The sequence below is a fragment of the Meleagris gallopavo genome, chromosome 2 (assembly GCF_905368555.1).
Source record: "Meleagris gallopavo chromosome 2, MGAL_WU_HG_1.1, whole genome shotgun sequence".
NCBI classification, from domain to species: Eukaryota; Metazoa; Chordata; class Aves; order Galliformes; family Phasianidae; genus Meleagris; species Meleagris gallopavo.
This window is the reverse complement of record NC_139405.1, coordinates 16,261,886-16,279,724: the sequence shown is the minus strand read 5'-3', so window position 1 is coordinate 16,279,724 and position 17,839 is coordinate 16,261,886. Positions and strand designations below refer to the sequence as shown.

General features: G+C 43.9%; 1 protein-coding gene across 5 annotated transcripts in view; it reads right to left on the bottom strand.

Moving 5' to 3' along the window:
- The window catches only part of CHGB (chromogranin B), a 67,731-nt gene that overhangs the window by 15,740 nt on the left and 34,152 nt on the right, over positions 1–17,839 (bottom strand). For 2 of the 5 annotated variants that reach the window (XM_085219124.1, XM_085219125.1), the window contains exon 1: positions 11,125–12,599. The exons of 2 other annotated variants lie outside the window; for them this stretch is intronic. Coding sequence is in view for 1 of the 3 variants with exons in the window: in XM_085219123.1 (XP_085075249.1) it covers positions 9,331–9,367 (37 nt within the window). In the remaining 2 variants the exon portion in view is untranslated. Of the gene's footprint in view, positions 1–9,330; positions 9,383–11,124; positions 12,600–17,839 lie in introns of those variants that run through there. One more of the 5 variants, XM_085219123.1, reaches the window with a different exon arrangement.

Sequence of the window (17,839 nt, the reverse complement as noted above, 5' to 3'; positions counted from 1 at the left end):
TTTAGTAATTCATTTCTTTAAATATTTATGGCTCTTAGTCTCCCAGCATGGGTTCTGTTTGGTAAGAATAATATTGTGCTGTGGTTGATTGTGGCATGGAAATTTCATAGAAGCAAATTTCAATGCTGTAAGATAAAATTATATAGATTTCTGCAACAGACTGTAAGCTTTTCCAAAGAAACTTTTCATTGCTATGTACTAAAATATTAAAATAAATCTAATTACAACCTTGCACAAAGTTCCAGACCAAAAGCATAGTGCTGAGAACTAGCTTGTAACACTAACATTCCCACAGCAAAAGAAAATTTTAAACACTCATACCACCAAAGAAATTTTAGATAAATTCTATTTTTCATTTGCCATTGCCACTAAAAGCAGAAGCCCAGCTACAAAAAGACCCTATTAAAGAGAGAGCAAAACCCACAAGATCCAGGAAGAATCTTTGCTAAGATTTCTTCCCACTGGAAAATCTCTTTTCTTTGCTCTCCATCATTTCAAGTCTTTCAGGCTGTCTGCGTGAAATGCCGTGTGCTTATAAAAAAGGCTTAAGGGACTTAAGTTTAAAGGCAGCCTTGGGAACTGAGAGTATCTGGCAGACAGTATGCCAATGTAAGCTTGTCTAGTTCCAGAGACTTTGGAGACTGCTTTCAAATGACACCATCTGAGGAGCCAGGACTGGAGAGCGTATCCCTGGCCTATCATTTTAGGCTTTGCCACAGACAAGGGAATTTTCCAGGCACTCCCTCCTGGACAGCTACCTACATTTGCGATGAGAGGACAATTTCCAGGAGGCAAACAATAGTTCTAATTAATCTACAAAATACCATACTTATGAGGCAAAGCTTGCTGGGGCTGCTGCCTTTCTTGCATAGATCTTCTTGCTCACTCGTCACCACCACCCTTTCTGCTGGTTTTTTTTTTGTTTATTTGTTTTGTTTTCTTCCCAGTCTCATCTCCCGTGTTACTACTCCAGGGATTTCAGATAACTCACACAACAGCAAGGCAGAGGAACTGGAGGAACCGCATTTCAGCGCTCACTTGACATTTCACAAAACACCTTCCCTGTGACTCCAACACGACAGCTGGGAGAGCATCCCTCTTGCTCCTGGAAAGGCAGCCCCCATGATTTGTAAAGTCAGTAGGAATGAGCAGCTGGGAATGAGTAGGAACAGTGGGAAAAAGCCAAACAGACAGCAGCTCTGTAAGCCATACAGCAACCATTTCTCATTGTCAGAAGAGTGCTCTGAACTTTGCTCCTAAAAAGAGAAGGCTCTCAAATGCAAAATAAATCTCCCCACCCTCCCTACTATAACCCAAAAACATCCTTTTAAGGATAATCACGAAATTCTCACAGTAGAACTGCTTTCTGCAAGAGGCAGAATTAACAACATAGGAACTCAATGTTTTTGAGCCTTCTCTCTCCCTGCTTTCCATCCAGGGCTTCCAGCTTGCTCCTGCCCATGGACCCAGCCACCTGGCTCCAATGCCCTTTCCAGACTCTTTTTCCAACTGTTTTGGCTGAGCACAAGGCAACCTTAAGGCATACAAGGGCTGACAGGATGCATGCTGAGTGACCAGCTGGCAGGATGGACAGGAGATGACTTTTAACTGTCTTTCCCTCAGGGAGGCTTTAATTTGGGTTCTCTCTTCTCTATTTACTTGCCAAGAACTTTAATTTAGTTTCTTCACTCACAAATAGTTACTAAACTTTTGGCTTTACTAACTAAGCCAGGTGACACCAGCATACCAGCACTCCAAGTGCAGATTTCACAAGTTGATTCCATGGCTCCATACACAGCTACCACCCTGTCTCTTCCCCAGAGGTCTCTTCAGAGCTGGGGAAAGGAGCACAGTGCACTAGAAACACCAGATGTCTTACCTTCATGCTGCCTGTCGCTTGCCCACCATCCCATCCACCTTAGCTGTTCTCAATGAGACCTTTATGACTTTGTGGCTGCCAAAAAGCAAACATCAGGCTTCCTGGAGAAGCTCCAGTTTTCAAGGAGCAGCACTTACTGCGAGCAACAGAGGCTCACTGCAGCTGGCACCTGTCAGCCTACAGGTAGGACTGGGCAGAAATCAATGGGTATCTTTGCTGATGTTCAAAATACCACCACACACGTCTACCTCTGCTGCTTTTCAGCCAAAAAAAAATTGCAAAGCAGTGTGGGTCCTTTGCCAAGGATATAGAGGTAACACAGAGCCTGCCAAGGAATACAGAGAAAAAGCTCTTTCAAGATTAAATGTCCTCACAAGGTGGAAATCTACAGATGCCAAGAGTCACAACCTGTTATCTAGAGGGACTAGCATAGGAACCTGCCTCCACATCTTCCTCCAGACCTAGTGAAAGTGGCTTTCACTCACTGGTAGCCTGACTCCCATAGGAAGGGGTATTTTCAGCCCTCTCTGGGCTCCTGGGCACGTTTGCTGCCATTTGTACAATGCACTAACTGATCAACAGGCTTTTCTCTTGAAAAACCACACATGGGACATTCTCCTTGGCACACTCTCTGCTGGACTTTCAGTCATCAGCTGTGCCTACTACCCTGGGCTTGATTCCATATCACAGCCTTTAGTGATACCCCTCAGTCTACTGAACCTTTTCTGCTGGCAGCTGTTCAGCCAACCTCTCGAGGGTGACTAAGCCTATCTAGTCCATGTGAAGCTTAGAAGCAGAGCAGAAAGTATTTTAAACACTCCCCGAGGAAAAAAAAAAAACAATTAAAAACTTGTGCTGGTAACAGCCCAGTGTTCAGTTGTAAACCTGCAGAATGAAGGGATGAACCAAGTGGCATAAGCAGAAGATAATAACCCCGAAAGAGATCTCTACTACTCTGGACATGAGCAAGTGCAACGTGATGGAAAGCACAGCAATAACAGCAGAGCAGAAAAGTCCCAGGCTGCAGCAAGTGAGGATTTGCTCAAATATAGCAGCTGTGGACACAGAAATAAAGAGGATACTTACCTTTGAAAGGCTTCAGATATGCAGGGATCTTTAGCAAGATATCTTTGCCCCCACTGCCAGCCCTCAAATGAGGTCTGGGAAGGGGTGAATCCCGGCTCCAGCCCTTCTGGTCATTCAGGCGTATTGCATGCACCTGAGCTCACCTGGGTTGGCCTTGCCTTCCCACCAGGTTTTCAATCACTGGTTCAAGCCATGACTTAGCATTTCCACTACAGCAAGCCATAGCCATTCTGCTCTTGGTTGCAGCCTACTGAATGTTGCTACCTAAAATAGCCAACTCCTTGCTAAGGACATAGGCGCTTTCACAGCACCCAGCCCAACCAGGGCAGCCAGCTAGTAGACCCTTGTGGCCTGCTGGGCTCTGCAGGGTCTTGCAAGCAGGGCTGGCTTGGCCTATTAACATTAGCAGCATCACTCCTGCTTAGAAGAGATGGCTGTTGAGAGCACCTGCTGCACTCAAATGCTGAACAAAAAGTGTCTGCATTTAATCAGGTTTGTTTCTTTCTCCTTCCAGCAGCCTCTGAAGACCAGGGCCCTAAGAGCTCATCTTCCCTGCAGAGGCTTGGAGAAACCACTCTCCACGAAACATTTGGAACATTTCAAAAACTGGTAAGGAAGGTACCTTTCTAGCACTGTTTAAGATTATAGATACTCTTGCACAGAACATTTTTAAAAATATTCTGGTGTTATTGCTCCACCTGTGTAAAATGGGCATTTTCCTGTCCCATAAGATTTTTCTTAATAATTCACACCTGGCAATTTTACTCTTGAACACCAGACAACCAGCATAAACCTTCAAGGAGTCAAAGACTCAGACCCAGCCTATAAACACGCTTTTCTCATCTCTCCTCATGGTTCTCCTCACACAGTATTCAACCTTACTTGATAACTCAACGGCTAATTGCAGCCTTTTTAGGGGAACTACTGCTGGGCAAAGACGGGAGTGTAAATCCCACCCTTTTCCTCCTCCTCTGAAGCTTTCAGTTGTCCAGAAAAAGTTGTAGGGAATGTAGAATTAACTAATTTGTGAAGGCCTCACACAAAGTGGATTGTAGGGCACAGCACTGAAACTAACCTTGCCATATCCCCACCTCAATACTTCTAATCATAGATACATTCCAATTTCCCTGGCTGGTTTTAGGTACTGATTTCTAACATTCATTTAGCAGCATTCCCTGCTGCCCATGCGCTGCATCTTAGCCAGAAATGTCGTCATTGCAGATAACACTGGATAGGGTTACCTGCCCTGAGAGTGACTGACATTTCCCATTACAAGAATCTGCCTTTTACTGCCAATAAAACTCTGCTCAACTTGAACTGAGGTGAGATTTTCCATGCCAGATGTTCCCTCATTACAGGGCTTTCCCTCTTAATTCACAGAACTGCTGCAAAGGCAATTTAAATAAAAATTTGACCTTTCAGCCATGAGCTTTCTGTCTTTGGTTAGCTCCAGCTACTGTCTTAATCACATCTTACTTACTATTTCATGCTCTGTGTTCTACTTTTAAGGAAGAAATGCTGGTATATGTTGTTGTCTAATAGGTATGTGGAGAAAAATAGTCATTAGGGAAAGCCTGCAGAAGAGGGTATTTTTAAAAATGAACTTTGGCATTGTGGGAAAACACATGCGCCACACAAAGGCACCTACGCTCCATAATGAAACAGACACATCTCTACAGGTTGTATACTGCCTGTTGTATTCTGATTTCAGAAACCATATGTCCTGATATACCCACATATGTCACATGATTAATTACATGATTACTCTTCAAACCATGACAATACCGAAAACATCTTAAGCTCCTAAGGAAATATCTTCTGTGGTGTAAACAGCCCTGACTCCATTCGCTGGCTGGGAGTTACTCCACAGACACTGCTGAGGATCTGCTCCGATGCCTGCCTGGCACAGGAGCTAAGCTTCCTCCCTGCCTTTTGGCACCAGTATCAGGCAGGTCACTGGCATGAATCAGTGCCTCCCACTTAGAAGCTGTGTGGGAGGGAAAATAAAAATTCAGTCAGAGTAGGCATCAGAGAGGCCACATATACTAAACAACCTGGAGGAGCAGAGGAAAGTGGAGAATGACTTAATAGCGGGAGGATTCGTCAATGATGACAAAATAATTTGGATCAGACATTTATATAGTGCTCATTGTGGGAATAGAGATGTAATGCTCTGTCAGACTCAGTCCAAAGATTAGTCCCAGGGTAGCTGGTGCGCATGGGCAAGGGGACCTGGGCTTGCAGTAGCATGAGTCACCCCAGCAAGGGATGATAGTCCTTTTCAGCTGGTAAAAACCCAAGCCAAAGAGCAAGCATCTCTAATGAGAGCCCTGCTCAGGACCTCAGATGGGCTTTGGATGGACTGTGAAGGGCTGATATGTCCTGGGATTTGCTCAATGTCATGCTGAGTGGCAGCAGGGAGCCAGTGCCAAGCAAGAGCATCTCCCCCTGAAGAGGATTTTGCCACAGTGAGGGCAGCTCTAAGTCCTTGTGACACACTGCAGACAATTCAAGTAACACAACTCCAGATGGGAGCCAAGGGAAAGGAACAGCACATTCTGTAATGTCCTTATGCTGATTTTACCACTCATGCTGCTCTCATATTCACAAGTATCGAGATGTACCTGGTCAATGATCTCTCCAGACCTGCTTGTGTACAGCATGGAGGACAAAGGGCACTGGCTGTCTTGTACTCACCATGTCCTATTTTCCTCTTGATTGGTGGCGAAGGACCAGTTTTGGCCCTGTTTGTAAGCATGTAAGGTGAACATTATTCCTGATTTTTATTTCCATTACACATTTCACTTGAAGTTCTTGTGGGATCTTGTTTACACTCAACCTTGAGCAATGCTGTATTTTTTAAGTGTTATCATAGTGCAGGTTCAGAGTGCTGCTCCTCTGCTGCAAGCCAAGAGACCCTGAGCAAGCAGAAAGAAGAAAATCCTCAGATTTGTTCTGCAATGGAAGGTACCAAATGCCATCACCAAGCAGCCTCCTTGTATTATTGGAGTGCGTATAGGGACAAACAGGAGGGAGGATGGATGGAGGCAAAGTGGCAGGGTTACTGCCACACAGGAGGAGACAAACATGACTTGCACGTTAATAGTCCCTGTTCTGCCATCTGTTCAAATTGCCAGAATTCTAGCAGAACAATTTGGGAAAACTGGGAAAATTCCCTCCTAGAGCTTATAGAACCAGCAGGGGGTATCTGACAGAGGCTGGGATTGCCCTTCCAGGCAGCTCTGCCCTGTAATCATGCAGCCAACTCCTCAGAATATCAAATCATGCCTGTTCCAGAACAGGGAAAAGTAGCAACTTGGAGAGTTGTCCTCTATTTAAAAAAAAAAAAAAAAAAAAAAGGGACAACTCACAAGCTGTCCTGCCCACAGGCAAAAATGGACAGGGCATTTTCAAAGAGACTGTAACTTCGGGTGCATTTTCTTTCCTCATCAGCTGTATCTCCGGTGGTTATAGCTAAATCTGCTTTTGAAAGCTGAACCAATGCAACCCAGCTGCTTACTAAGCTAACAAAGAATGTTTGAGTACAAAGTGGTTCAGCATCAACTGGTTTCTCCTCGAGGAGAACAGGTTATTTCCTGTCTTAAATAATGCAGCAGAGAAAAAAAAATAAAACAACAGCATAAGTCACAGGTGCAAACAAAGCAGAGACAAACCAAACAAGGAGCCACAGCAAAAGGCCTCCAAGAAGACAACAATTTGGGCTTCTCTAAGCTGCAAAAACCAATTAGGCTTTACAGCAAAGCATGAGCCAGGCAAAGAGGAAAGCACCTTGCTCCCTCACAAGAAAAAGTGAACAATTTCCCAGAGATTGTTTCATAGCCTGGCAAGAATGGTATGAACGTGGAACATTTTGGTGAGGGCCCTGTACAAAATCTAGGTATGTCAGTTGGTTTGAAAGCCACATTCTCAATACCTAAACATTCAGAAGGAAAACTGTTCTCCACCTGTGAATGGAGAACCATGAATGTCAACACTTCCAGGCCATTGCTTCATTCCTTCTGAGGGCAGCCAGGCAAAATCAGGTCAAAATCCATGAGCCCATCATGGTGCTTCTGTGGCATGCCGCAGTCACAGAAGGCAAAAACAACTCAGAAAGCAATAGGGCTGAAAATTCTTGAAGTACTTGAAATTCAGGGAAAAGCAACACAACAGGAGAAGGCAATGCTTCACACAGTAACAGACACCCTGATAGTGTAAGACTAGGAGCATACTGTGGAAACGGAGCATGAAGTCACCACCCAGGACCATTAAGACTAATAGGAACTAACATCTAAGGGCAGGAATGACTGCATGGGAGCTTGAACCCTTTTACAAGCACATGGATGGGGCAGGGCAGAGTGAACCCTTTTACAAGCACATGGATGGGGCAGGGGCAGAGTGAACCCTTTTACAAGCACATGGATGGGGCAGGGGCAGAGTGAGATCCCTTCAAAAGCATTGGGACTTGGGATAAATAGTATGGGTTGATATTTTTTACTTCAGGAGGTGTGAAAAAGAAAGACCTTTCACTACAATTCTAAGTGCAACTGCTATACTTATCTGAAGTTATATAAGATTTCATTTGTTTTCTAGGAAGGAGCTCCAAGTACAGAACTTCTAGTTTCACTCACAAAGGCTTCAAGTTTCCTCTCTCCTCTTTGCACCAAGTGTGGAGCTTTGCCTGCAAAGTCAGTGACCTGGAAATGCTTTGTTGTTCAGAAGATGCTCTGCAAGCACTCAAACAACACAAAATGGTTTCTTCACAGTTGCTGCTATGGCCAACTATTTCCAAACCACATCCCAGATATCAAATTAACACCCACATAATCAACAGCTGAACCAAGAGGTACCCCCCAGATCTCCTTGACCTATCCCATTTGCCTTGTAAGTAATTTAACTTTCCTCAAATCTATGCACTTAATCATCTACTGTGAACACCGGAACAAGCCTCATACTCTAGACAAGAAATCAGATACAGATAAGAAAAAACATCCTCTCCTCTAAACAAGACCTGCATCAAACTTAGCACCTGTTCCAGGGATGTTTAATCCAAGGGGCTCTGTTTTGCCCTTCCTTCTGTCCCAGTGTGAGACATAGATCTATTTTTGGCAGGCATATTGGCGTCAGCTGAACATCGTATCTGGAAGTGAACAGTGCAAAGAAGAACTGCAGGTGCTCCTGACCATTAGAGGTGCAAACTTTTCAAAAGACTGCATGTTTCAGCAGCTCGGAGTTTACTTGCCGCGTCCTCTGTGAGATGCCAGCCAATACTTGTAGATGTCAGTCACAAATGTAGTATTTCTGCTGCATCCAACTCTGCCTATGTCTCTCTTTCAAAACAGTTTTGTGCTCTCCTTTGCTGATATCTATCTTCATGCTCTTTCAGCAACCACCTATTTTGTCATTACTTGCATCTCATTTCCTGGAAGGCTGAAGAGAAATGCATCCTACAATCCCTTTTCTTGCTGCATCAGAAGTTTCTGGTGAGAAAGCCAGGAGACTGAAGGCATTGGTTGCTTCAACCCATAGAAGCTAAAGCAAAAGCTGATACATGTGTGTGTGTGTTGTGTGTGTGTGTATAAATATAAGAAACCAGGTGTTTTTTGAGCTAATTCACAGCACAGACCAATTCATCACCAAACCCAATCCAGCAAACAGAGGTGTTCAGATGCTTTGACTTTGATTTCTCTACCTCTTCTTCAGTGAGATTATTTGTCTTAAAATGCCAGTTAAATTGCTTTGTGCAGCATCTCACTTAACACAGTGGAACATCATAAAGTCATAAAGACAGGCAAAAACTATAAATGGCATTTGATTCACACTGAATTCCTTCCCCACTGAACCTCTGTAGCAATAGCTGCCTACACTCATCAGTATGAATGTCCTTGTAGCTGCAGCAGATCTGTGGTGGTTAAGCAATGCGAGCTGGCAGGGACAGGCTAATTATCAAGAGAACACTCAAGAGTACATTTATTTTTTTCCAGCTATATCTATTGCTGTAGCAGTTGATATTGTCCTCTTCCATAACCTTTCCTGCAGGATGCTATTCTCTAGATTCTGACAGAGCAGCACCTGCTGGGAGGAGATATTTAATACCACAGAACTGACTGGTTCCCTTCACCTGCCAGATCTCTTCTCAATTCTATTTTTTCCCCTAGTTCTATAAACTTATGTAGCTGGGGGAGCAGCTGAAGGTCTGCTCCGGTGTTTTGTGCACCTACCTGCACACGTGCAATTACAGCACCCTCACCATAAAATCAGCTAAAGCAAATTATTAAGCAGAACCATCAGGAAGCCGTATACCTCAGTCTCATGATGATTCAAGGACAGCAACCTAAGCCCAGACAATCCCAGCATAAACCTACCTGCACAGATTGCACCAAACCCAAGCATCTTGGCCATAGTTTGCAGTCAGCTGGATTTCTTCCCGCTCTGGTTGAAGTCAACAGCCCAATTTTTATTGTCTCAGCTGGCAATGCAGAGTACAGCAGCTGCATCAATCCCCAGGAATAGCAGCCCTGCATGAAACTGCAGTGTAGAATCTGACGTGCATGAAAAAAATATCTGTGCTGGAGATTTGGCCAGTGTGAAAAGGAAATGGTTAAGAGGTCTCAGCAGCTGGACTGGCAGGGTAGGAGCCATCTCCTAACAGAAATGCTGAAGACCAAATGCTAAAATCCATACGAGTGCTGTGCCTGTACTGTAATATAACAGAATCACAGAACTGTAGGGATTGGAAGGGACCTCTAGAGATCATTCAGTCCAGCTCCCTTGCCAAAGCAGGCTCTCTAGACCAGGTTGCACAAGTAGGCATCCATGCAGGTCTTGAATACCTCCAGAGAAGGAGACTCCATCACCTCTCTGGGTAGCCTAGTTCTAGCGCTCACAATGAGCTGCTGAGGCAGAGCTTAGTACAGGGTAGAGTGAGTTTGCCAGGATTTTTTTTTTTTCAGAACATTCTGACCAGGTGGGTAGAAACCGATACTAGCTCTGGTGAATAGCAGGTTAGAGAGAGCCTAGTATACATTGTCTTCCTGTCCCCCTTTCAAAAATGAAAGGCAACAGGTGAGTGATAAACCATATACGAAGTGTACCTTAGCACAACCATGCCAAGTCGACTGTGAGCCTGAGACACCGAGCGACAGGAGAGATCTTGTATGTCAGAGAAAGGGTATCAAATAGTATGGATTTCACTGATTAAGCATGCAATTTCTCCCTTGCCACGAGGGAGGTGCACACCCACTATTGCAATAACGAAAACCGCCACTTCACGAAGATCTTTGCCTGATTGGAAACTACTGATTTTGAGTGTTTCTTACAAAAGCAACCAGAGAGTCTCATTTGGAGCACGCGGAAAAGGAGAGGGATGCGTTCATCTCCCCGTGTCTTGAAGAAACTGAGATGTTTATCGAGAAAATGAGTAATGCAAAACATTTGGCTTTCAGCAGACTTGGAAATACATACAGCAGGTTCCAGCACAGGTTTGTAAAAAATTAATTAGCAGTGAGTGGGAAAGGGACTGATGGGTGTTATTCTCTGTGCAGCAGTTTTGTTTAACTTAGTAACAGCGATTAAACTATAAAATCCCAGTGAAACACCTCCTAAAATTAAGTGTTCCTCCAGAAATGGAAACAGTCACTTCACAGCAGTAACGATCAGGTATTCTGAACTCAAATGTAAGTAGGCTCCTAACTTCACAATCAAGTGTCTGGCACAATGGTCAGCCTCCCCTAAACATTTAGTTTGCTTTGTTATCATTTAAAATTCAATGGAATTTTGGAGCTTTATTCAGCTGAGTTCTGCTCTGCTTCTTTAAGCACCTAAAACATGAAAATCTGTCATAAAACATTTTTTTTTCCAATTTTTTATGAAACTTAAAGAAGACAAAACTCACAGTTTTTCCAGCAAGCCCTTTGAGAAAACTGTGAAGCAATGCAAAAGCTACAGAATAGTGGGCCCAATAACATCGCTAAGAACTGCCACATAACTGTCTTTGCTCTCTTAAGAATGTCTTTTAAAGCCTGAGACATCATTCAAGAACAGAATACTTATACTAATAATTGCAGCTTTAATGACTGATAACCTTAGAGATTAAAATAGGGGGGTTGGAACTACATGACTGCTAAGGACCCCTCTAAGTTAAGCTGTTCTATGATTACCTGTCCAGAAAGAAATCAGGAATCTGACTGCTCCTGAATGACCACTTCAAAGGACTCCCACATGAGGGGCCTGAACTGCAGCCCCACATGACAGCAGCACCCTCACACCAAAGCTTCAGCAGTCCAGTCTCCTTCATAAATTTGTTTTCCTTGGGATTCACTCCTGGTTTCCATAAGCACAGAGCAAAGCAGAATTAGACTTGCCAAATCCAGTAGGGATGCATCATACCCAGAGCTCTGTAAATTTCCCAGATGGCAGTGATGAAAAAGAACTGCTGGAAATGAGTCCTTCAAGTCATATCTTAATGTCATCTGGTAAGTGACAGAGTCACCACAATCCAAGCTGGGAAACCAGTGTGTTAGGCCAGTTTCCACTGCAGTCAGTGGTAATTTTGCCAACTAAAACCAGAGCAAGAAAGCTCTGGGTATAAGCAGCAGCAGATTGTGTTAGAAGGAGTAAGTCTTTGCTGCAGACAGCTACTGCCAGCTGATCCTTAACTGCACAGAAAGCATTCCCATGGTTCAAAACTCACACAGAACTTTTTTTACTTCATCCATGAACACAGTAGAAAAGTAATCCCAAGGTCTTTTGCAGTGTCAATAAAGATAACAGGTTGTACTAAAGCATCGAAGATTGGCTTCCTCTCTGTAAAAGCTCCAGGCTCATATTTCATGACAGCAGAAATCAGCAGAGGCTACTGGGCAGGGAGAGCCATACTACAGAATCAACCAAACAAACCACAGTCTTAGGCATGCTGAGATGTGGTCTCTGCTTTTCTTAGGTTCTCCGCATCTCACAGCAGGCATATACCGGAGCAGCTGGTATCAACTCCACAGTTTCTTTATGAACATGATTCTATGAACACATCTGCAGAGTCCCTGCTCAAGCCAGCTATTTCAAGTTGTTCTTAAAATGGCTCACATATATCAGCAGAAAACCCATTCTGTTTAGCTAGTACCTCTGAGGCGTTAGTAACATCACTAAGGTGATAACGCTTTGCTTTCTCTTTTTTCCCCTCCTGTAAAAAAATAACCTACTCAGAAGCCGTAGTTCCTTTGATTCACGTGTGCATGTTTCTTCTGTTGAAGAAACTCACCCATGCTGCAGTGATAACCTGTGGGATCATATGTCTGTGGGTAGGCACACCAACTTTCAACCACCATCTTGGAGACAGAGGCCTTACAGTATCAGTCAGGTACAGAACAAAATCTTAAGTTACTTCCTTAAGTCTAGGGCATACCATGCTGAGCTTGTTCAGTTGTCTGGTATATTCAACAGCACATGCCTGTGCAGGGGCTGAATTTGGACTGTAGATGCTCTTTAGTTGGTGCTACCCTGCAGAAACCAGGTGGGCAAGGTCTGCTCCTTATGAACCCTCTCCCATTGAATATGGGCTGTCAAAAGTGGTACTAAGAGGAACAGTGTCTTTCCAAGAAAGTCACCGGTGACACAAACAATCCAGCATTTTGATCAATTCTCATGCAGCACATCAGGACTACATTCTATCTGTGTTTGTTTGAAGAGGAATTGCAGGACGTCATCTGATAGTCCAGGTATTCTCTTTCTGTCCTCTAGCATGACTTCTCCTTCAGCTGGCTTGGAAAAACATGCAGTAGTGGGGTGGTTCGGAAAGACCTTACATCCGTCTCTGTTCAAGACCAGCTGGGCCATCTGTAGGCAACGCAATGTATATTTGGTACCATCCCGGTCTGCTAGCTCTGAAATCTTCTTCAAAAGACATTGTGATGCAGCCTCATAGGTGGGATCCGTGCTGTCTGGCTGTTTCTTGCAATATGTTTTGTAAAAGCTATCAAGAGATTTCCTGATGCTTGCATCTTCCATACTACTGTGTTCATACATACTTGAGAGAGCAGCATCATTAGGTTCAGTGTGCTCACACATCCTGGCTTCTGGATAACATCTCACATTTGCTTTCTCAGAGCCTCCAGCAGAAAAGTCTGCAGGAACTGTAGAGGGTAGATTGCTCTCTCCTGCAAGCACAAGATCAATGAAACTCATTAGTCACCAGGTCACCCCTGTGGCAAAATCTTTTTTTCCTCCTCCCTCAACGCAGTCTGGCAAACAGCCTCTGTACTGGAGCAAGCTAAGTACTGTTTTAAACATGGCTGCATTGCTAGAAGGGCTTGCTGCATAGACTGATAATTATGAATCTTGTATTGGGAGATCTCATAAATGTCCCAGTTTCATCTCTCTGCAGTCACTGGATGGTACACACCTCTACATTCCTCTCACTCATACTTTCAAAGAGGTGGAAATTGGGACCTGCTGCTGTTAAAGACAACAGCTGGCCTACATGAAAGTCTAGTTTTCAGCTGGAATACTTTTGCCTTTCTTTTTTTTGCTTTCTTCTGTTCTTTTTTTAATCCCTTTCTTTTCATAGTTCTTTGCTCCATTTTTGAGCAAGACCTACAGCCTCCAAGCCAACACTGTTATGGTGACCACACAGAGTTTGGAAGGACCTTATGTTTTCCCATGAAATTCCACATTCATAGCCCAGCTACACTAGTCACTCTTCCCACATTCTGAAGGAGTTCTCCCAGTAAAAGTCAAGGACTCACTCTTGCTCTTCTCCTCTTCCTTTGCTGACCCACATTTCTAGATAACAGTCAGAGCTCTAGATCTCTTTTGCTCCAGTGCAATGCAGGGGGAGATACCAAGCATAATTAATACACCAGCAGCACAAAGACACTTGGCAGTGGCATGACCAGGATGATCAGAAGCCACATTCAGCTTCTAGTGTAACAGGCCTCCCTAAAGGGATATGGATTTCAGCTCTGGTACCCAGGCAGTCTCTCTAACCACAATCTCATCCTTGAGCCTGCCTCACCAGCCTGTTTGCCAAGCACTTGAGTCACCAACAGGAAAATTTTACAGAGGTTGCATATCCATCATCTGCAGGTTTCATAAGCAGGATGCAGGGATCAGCACACTGCTTGATCTTCCCTAATTCTGTGAAATACGAAGCAGAGCACAGCCCTTCATTTCATTACGAGACGACAGTCAAAGGAAATCTCAGTGTTATGGCAGAAGGCTGCTCCTTACCTCCCTGTATACAAAGAGCTTCCCTCCCTTTCTGAGTGGTCAGATTAACTAAAATGAAATTAAGATGTCTGTGCAGCCATATTATGTGTTGCCGCTTTCTCCCTCACCCTACTTTATTTGATTTTTCCTTTCACTTTGTCTGATTCTGCTGTTTTAAGAACTTCTCTTGCAATGTTATTGCCAATGCAGTACAAAGACAAGCTTAGTGGCCTTCTTTTAACATGAATATATGCCATCAGAGTAGCAAATCAGAGATAATCAAAGAGAATAGGTCTATTTTGCCTCAATCTCTCAGCCTTGATGCCTATGTTAAGTTAGGACTGAAGCCTCATGCATCTCCTATAACTCAATCAAGTTTCACTTGTGCTCAGGCTCCAGTTGCAATTGCAAACCCCTGTGCTGTGCTGTCTTCTTGCTACTTCTTATGCTCAGCTTGCTGTTATATTCTGTAAAACAGCAGTAGCTGCCTCCAGCTACATATCTCAATCCTACTGCATGATCCAGGGAAAGTAAAATCCTGTTGACTTCATGGTATTGAGGAAGATTTTTGCAATTCTGTTCTGGCTTTCTCTGTAATTATAAATGAGCAGGAGCGATATTTAGCTACTGTCCTCTAATAAAGCACAGTCCATACAATCATCAAAGAAGTGAGGAGTATATGTTTCAGGAGCATACTCAGGGATTTGATTAGTCAGAAAATAATGAATTATATTATTAGGAAGAAAGTTTTCTTTCATTTACTGATTCAAATCTACATAGGTCTGTTTGCCCACAGTAGGCCCTATTCTCAGTAAATTACACTTCCAGTGAAGTCTTCTTAAAGCAAGACATGAAAACACAGATGCAGAATTTACCAATCTAAAATCCAAAAAGTTGCATCTTGCCTGAGCTTTCCTGACAATTTCCTGGTACCATCTCAAACTACGTTCAGAGACTGATCTTTACAAATACGTTGCACATTTTCCCCCCCTAGAAGTGATCGGTCAGGGAAGAGGTCCTTCCTCAACACACCTTGAAGAGCTGATGCTGCCATTCCAACACACAAATGTCCTGAAATATTTATGAACCATCGGGCACAATACCAATAGCTGGATGCCTGCTAGGTCCAGACAGAGCTTCTCAGCTAGGACACACGTATAGCACACAAGAGTGCCCCACATGCACAAAAGCAGCATTCTACTGATCAATCCCCATTCTTCTGCACCCACTAAGAAAGCTGGGTTTCTCTGATGACATTCAGCAGCATTGCTGCAAAGCTTACACCTCTCTGCTCATCCTTCCATAGCAAACTTAACACATCTTTGTGTTGGCTTGGCCCAGTATCTGCAAGTAGTCAACAGAGTTTCATCACTAGGGAATATGCCCCAAATAATTAACAATTTTTAATCATTGGTAGTATCAAAAAGGTGTTAAAAGGAGATAGAGAAGTAAATAAACAGGTCATTACTCATGTCTTGATTTCATTTTCACATGATGGGTAATCATCAGGAAGAACATATATTATTTCATCTGCGCCCCCACTCCACATTAATTGAAGATCAGCACTTGCAGCTTATTAGCACGAGGCCCGGGGGCTGATAAAAGGATATTCTTTGTGTTTATAGATCTGCTGATGAAAATTTAAAGTCTCCATCTGGTACAAGCACATAACCTTACCGCCAGAAGCACACAACCAAATCCTGCTTTGGACTTGGGCCATTTCCAAGGATACAACAGCTCTGCACTTCTACAAAAGCAGCTCATGCAGCCGTTTGTCTGTGTTCCAGCGCATTTATAAAATAAGACATCCCTTAAACAGCAGAGCTTCCACACTGCTGGCTTCCTAGGGAAAGAGATTTCCCCACTAAGGTGGGCAGCAAACCCTGCAGGTGCCTGGGGCTTATCAGAGCTGGTGCTGCCATGATGCCTGCCTCTGTCCCTTTCAGGGGCTTAGCTAGACAGAAGGAGCTGTTTATTCCTGAGTTATGCCTGCAGTTGGATTTGTCCGTGCCTCCTGCCTTCTCCCACATTGTCCACTGTGCACATGTGGGCTCCTTTCCAGCCCAATGCACAAAGGCCCGTCCTATTGTCAGGCCTGGAAGATACAGGCTGTAGATCTGAGTAGGTGAGAACCAAACTAGAGTGTTTGTCACAGAATTTCACATAAATGCTATGAAAACGGCAATTATATCTCTTGTTTTAGGGCGGGAACTGTTTATCCCATGGCTTAGGAATGACTCACTTCTGGCAGCTGTATGCAGAATGGAGCCCAAGTCCACCAAAACCGACACCAAACCCATACCCACCTTTAAAAATGCTCTGATGCTCTCAGGTGTTACTGGAGGAGTCATGTTCAACAAAGACAGAAAAGTCCCATCTCCAAATGCGGAGGGCTGCTATGTTACTGGGGCTGCGTTTGGTTTTGTTGTTCTTTCTGAAGTTCAAGCCCTTGATGTTTTAGCAATTTGATCGGTCAAACAGAATGGATAACTTGAATCAAGGGCCGTTCTTCTCCTTATCGCCTCTGTCGTACCACCCTAAATAAGCATCAAGAAAACTAGAGGATTAGGAAGTGTGAATCATTTATTTGAACAGAACTAAGCTAATGACACAAATCTCCCTTATGTTCACAGTGGTGACTGAAGTTCAACTAGACATCAGTTAGGTGATGCTAGAGCTCATCTCTACTATTGTAAAGTCAACAATGGGACTGCAAACCACAGAGACAGATTACTTGGGCATCCAACTATGCGACGGTACACTGAGAAAAAGTCTGCTTCCCGCTACAGCCATCCTCTGTGCTCTGAAGGCCAGAAAAGACCACGAGAATCAGCTCAATTGAGCAAATGTCCTTGAGCAATGATTACCACAGAACTGAGCAATGCGACAGTAGAAAGGAAAAACACAAAAGAGAGCTGTATAGAAATAAAATCTTTCATTGGGTGGGACTAATCCAGTAGTCATCCCTACTTTGCCTGTTCTGTCTGGGAGCAAATAGGGCTGAGCATAACTGAAATACAGCTTTTTTCCAGAGTAGCTGAAAAGCAGGAGAAGGAGACGTTCTAGCTGGGGAGACAAACTCCAGCTGTGGATTCCCACGTCAGAGCTCAAAATACTGCCTGGCCTGAGGCATCACTATGATTTGATGCCAATTTCAAGACCTGCAAGAGACCTCAGATCCTGCCTCTTGGCTCAATGCAGCAGAAAATTAATTGATGCTCCCAAACTTTTCCTCAGAGAGGAAGATCTTCCTGGCCTGCTAAGACAATCACCAAACCTGGACATATGTGCCATGCCAGAGAGCTGGTACAGCCCTCTTATCACTCCTAGAAAATCCCTTCTTGCCTCTCCATCAGACATGGGCATACATATGGGAAAGGCAGAGGCAACACAGCTTGGGCTTGAGCAGAGCTCCCACATGGCAGCAAACCTGTGCCAAACCACATAGGGTGGGGGATGCAGCTATCAGCACAGGCAACAAGAACAGTTCTCAACTTGCTGCAGAACTACCTACAAGACCATGCACCTTAAAAATATATGTGGTGAGCATTTGAGATAGCTCATGGAAAAAACACTTTTTCCCTATCCCCCAACGCCAATCTGGTTGATTTCCAGTGGAAGTGAGGTAATGCAATTCCCCTCTGCTCTAGGAAGAAAAAAAAAAACAATCGC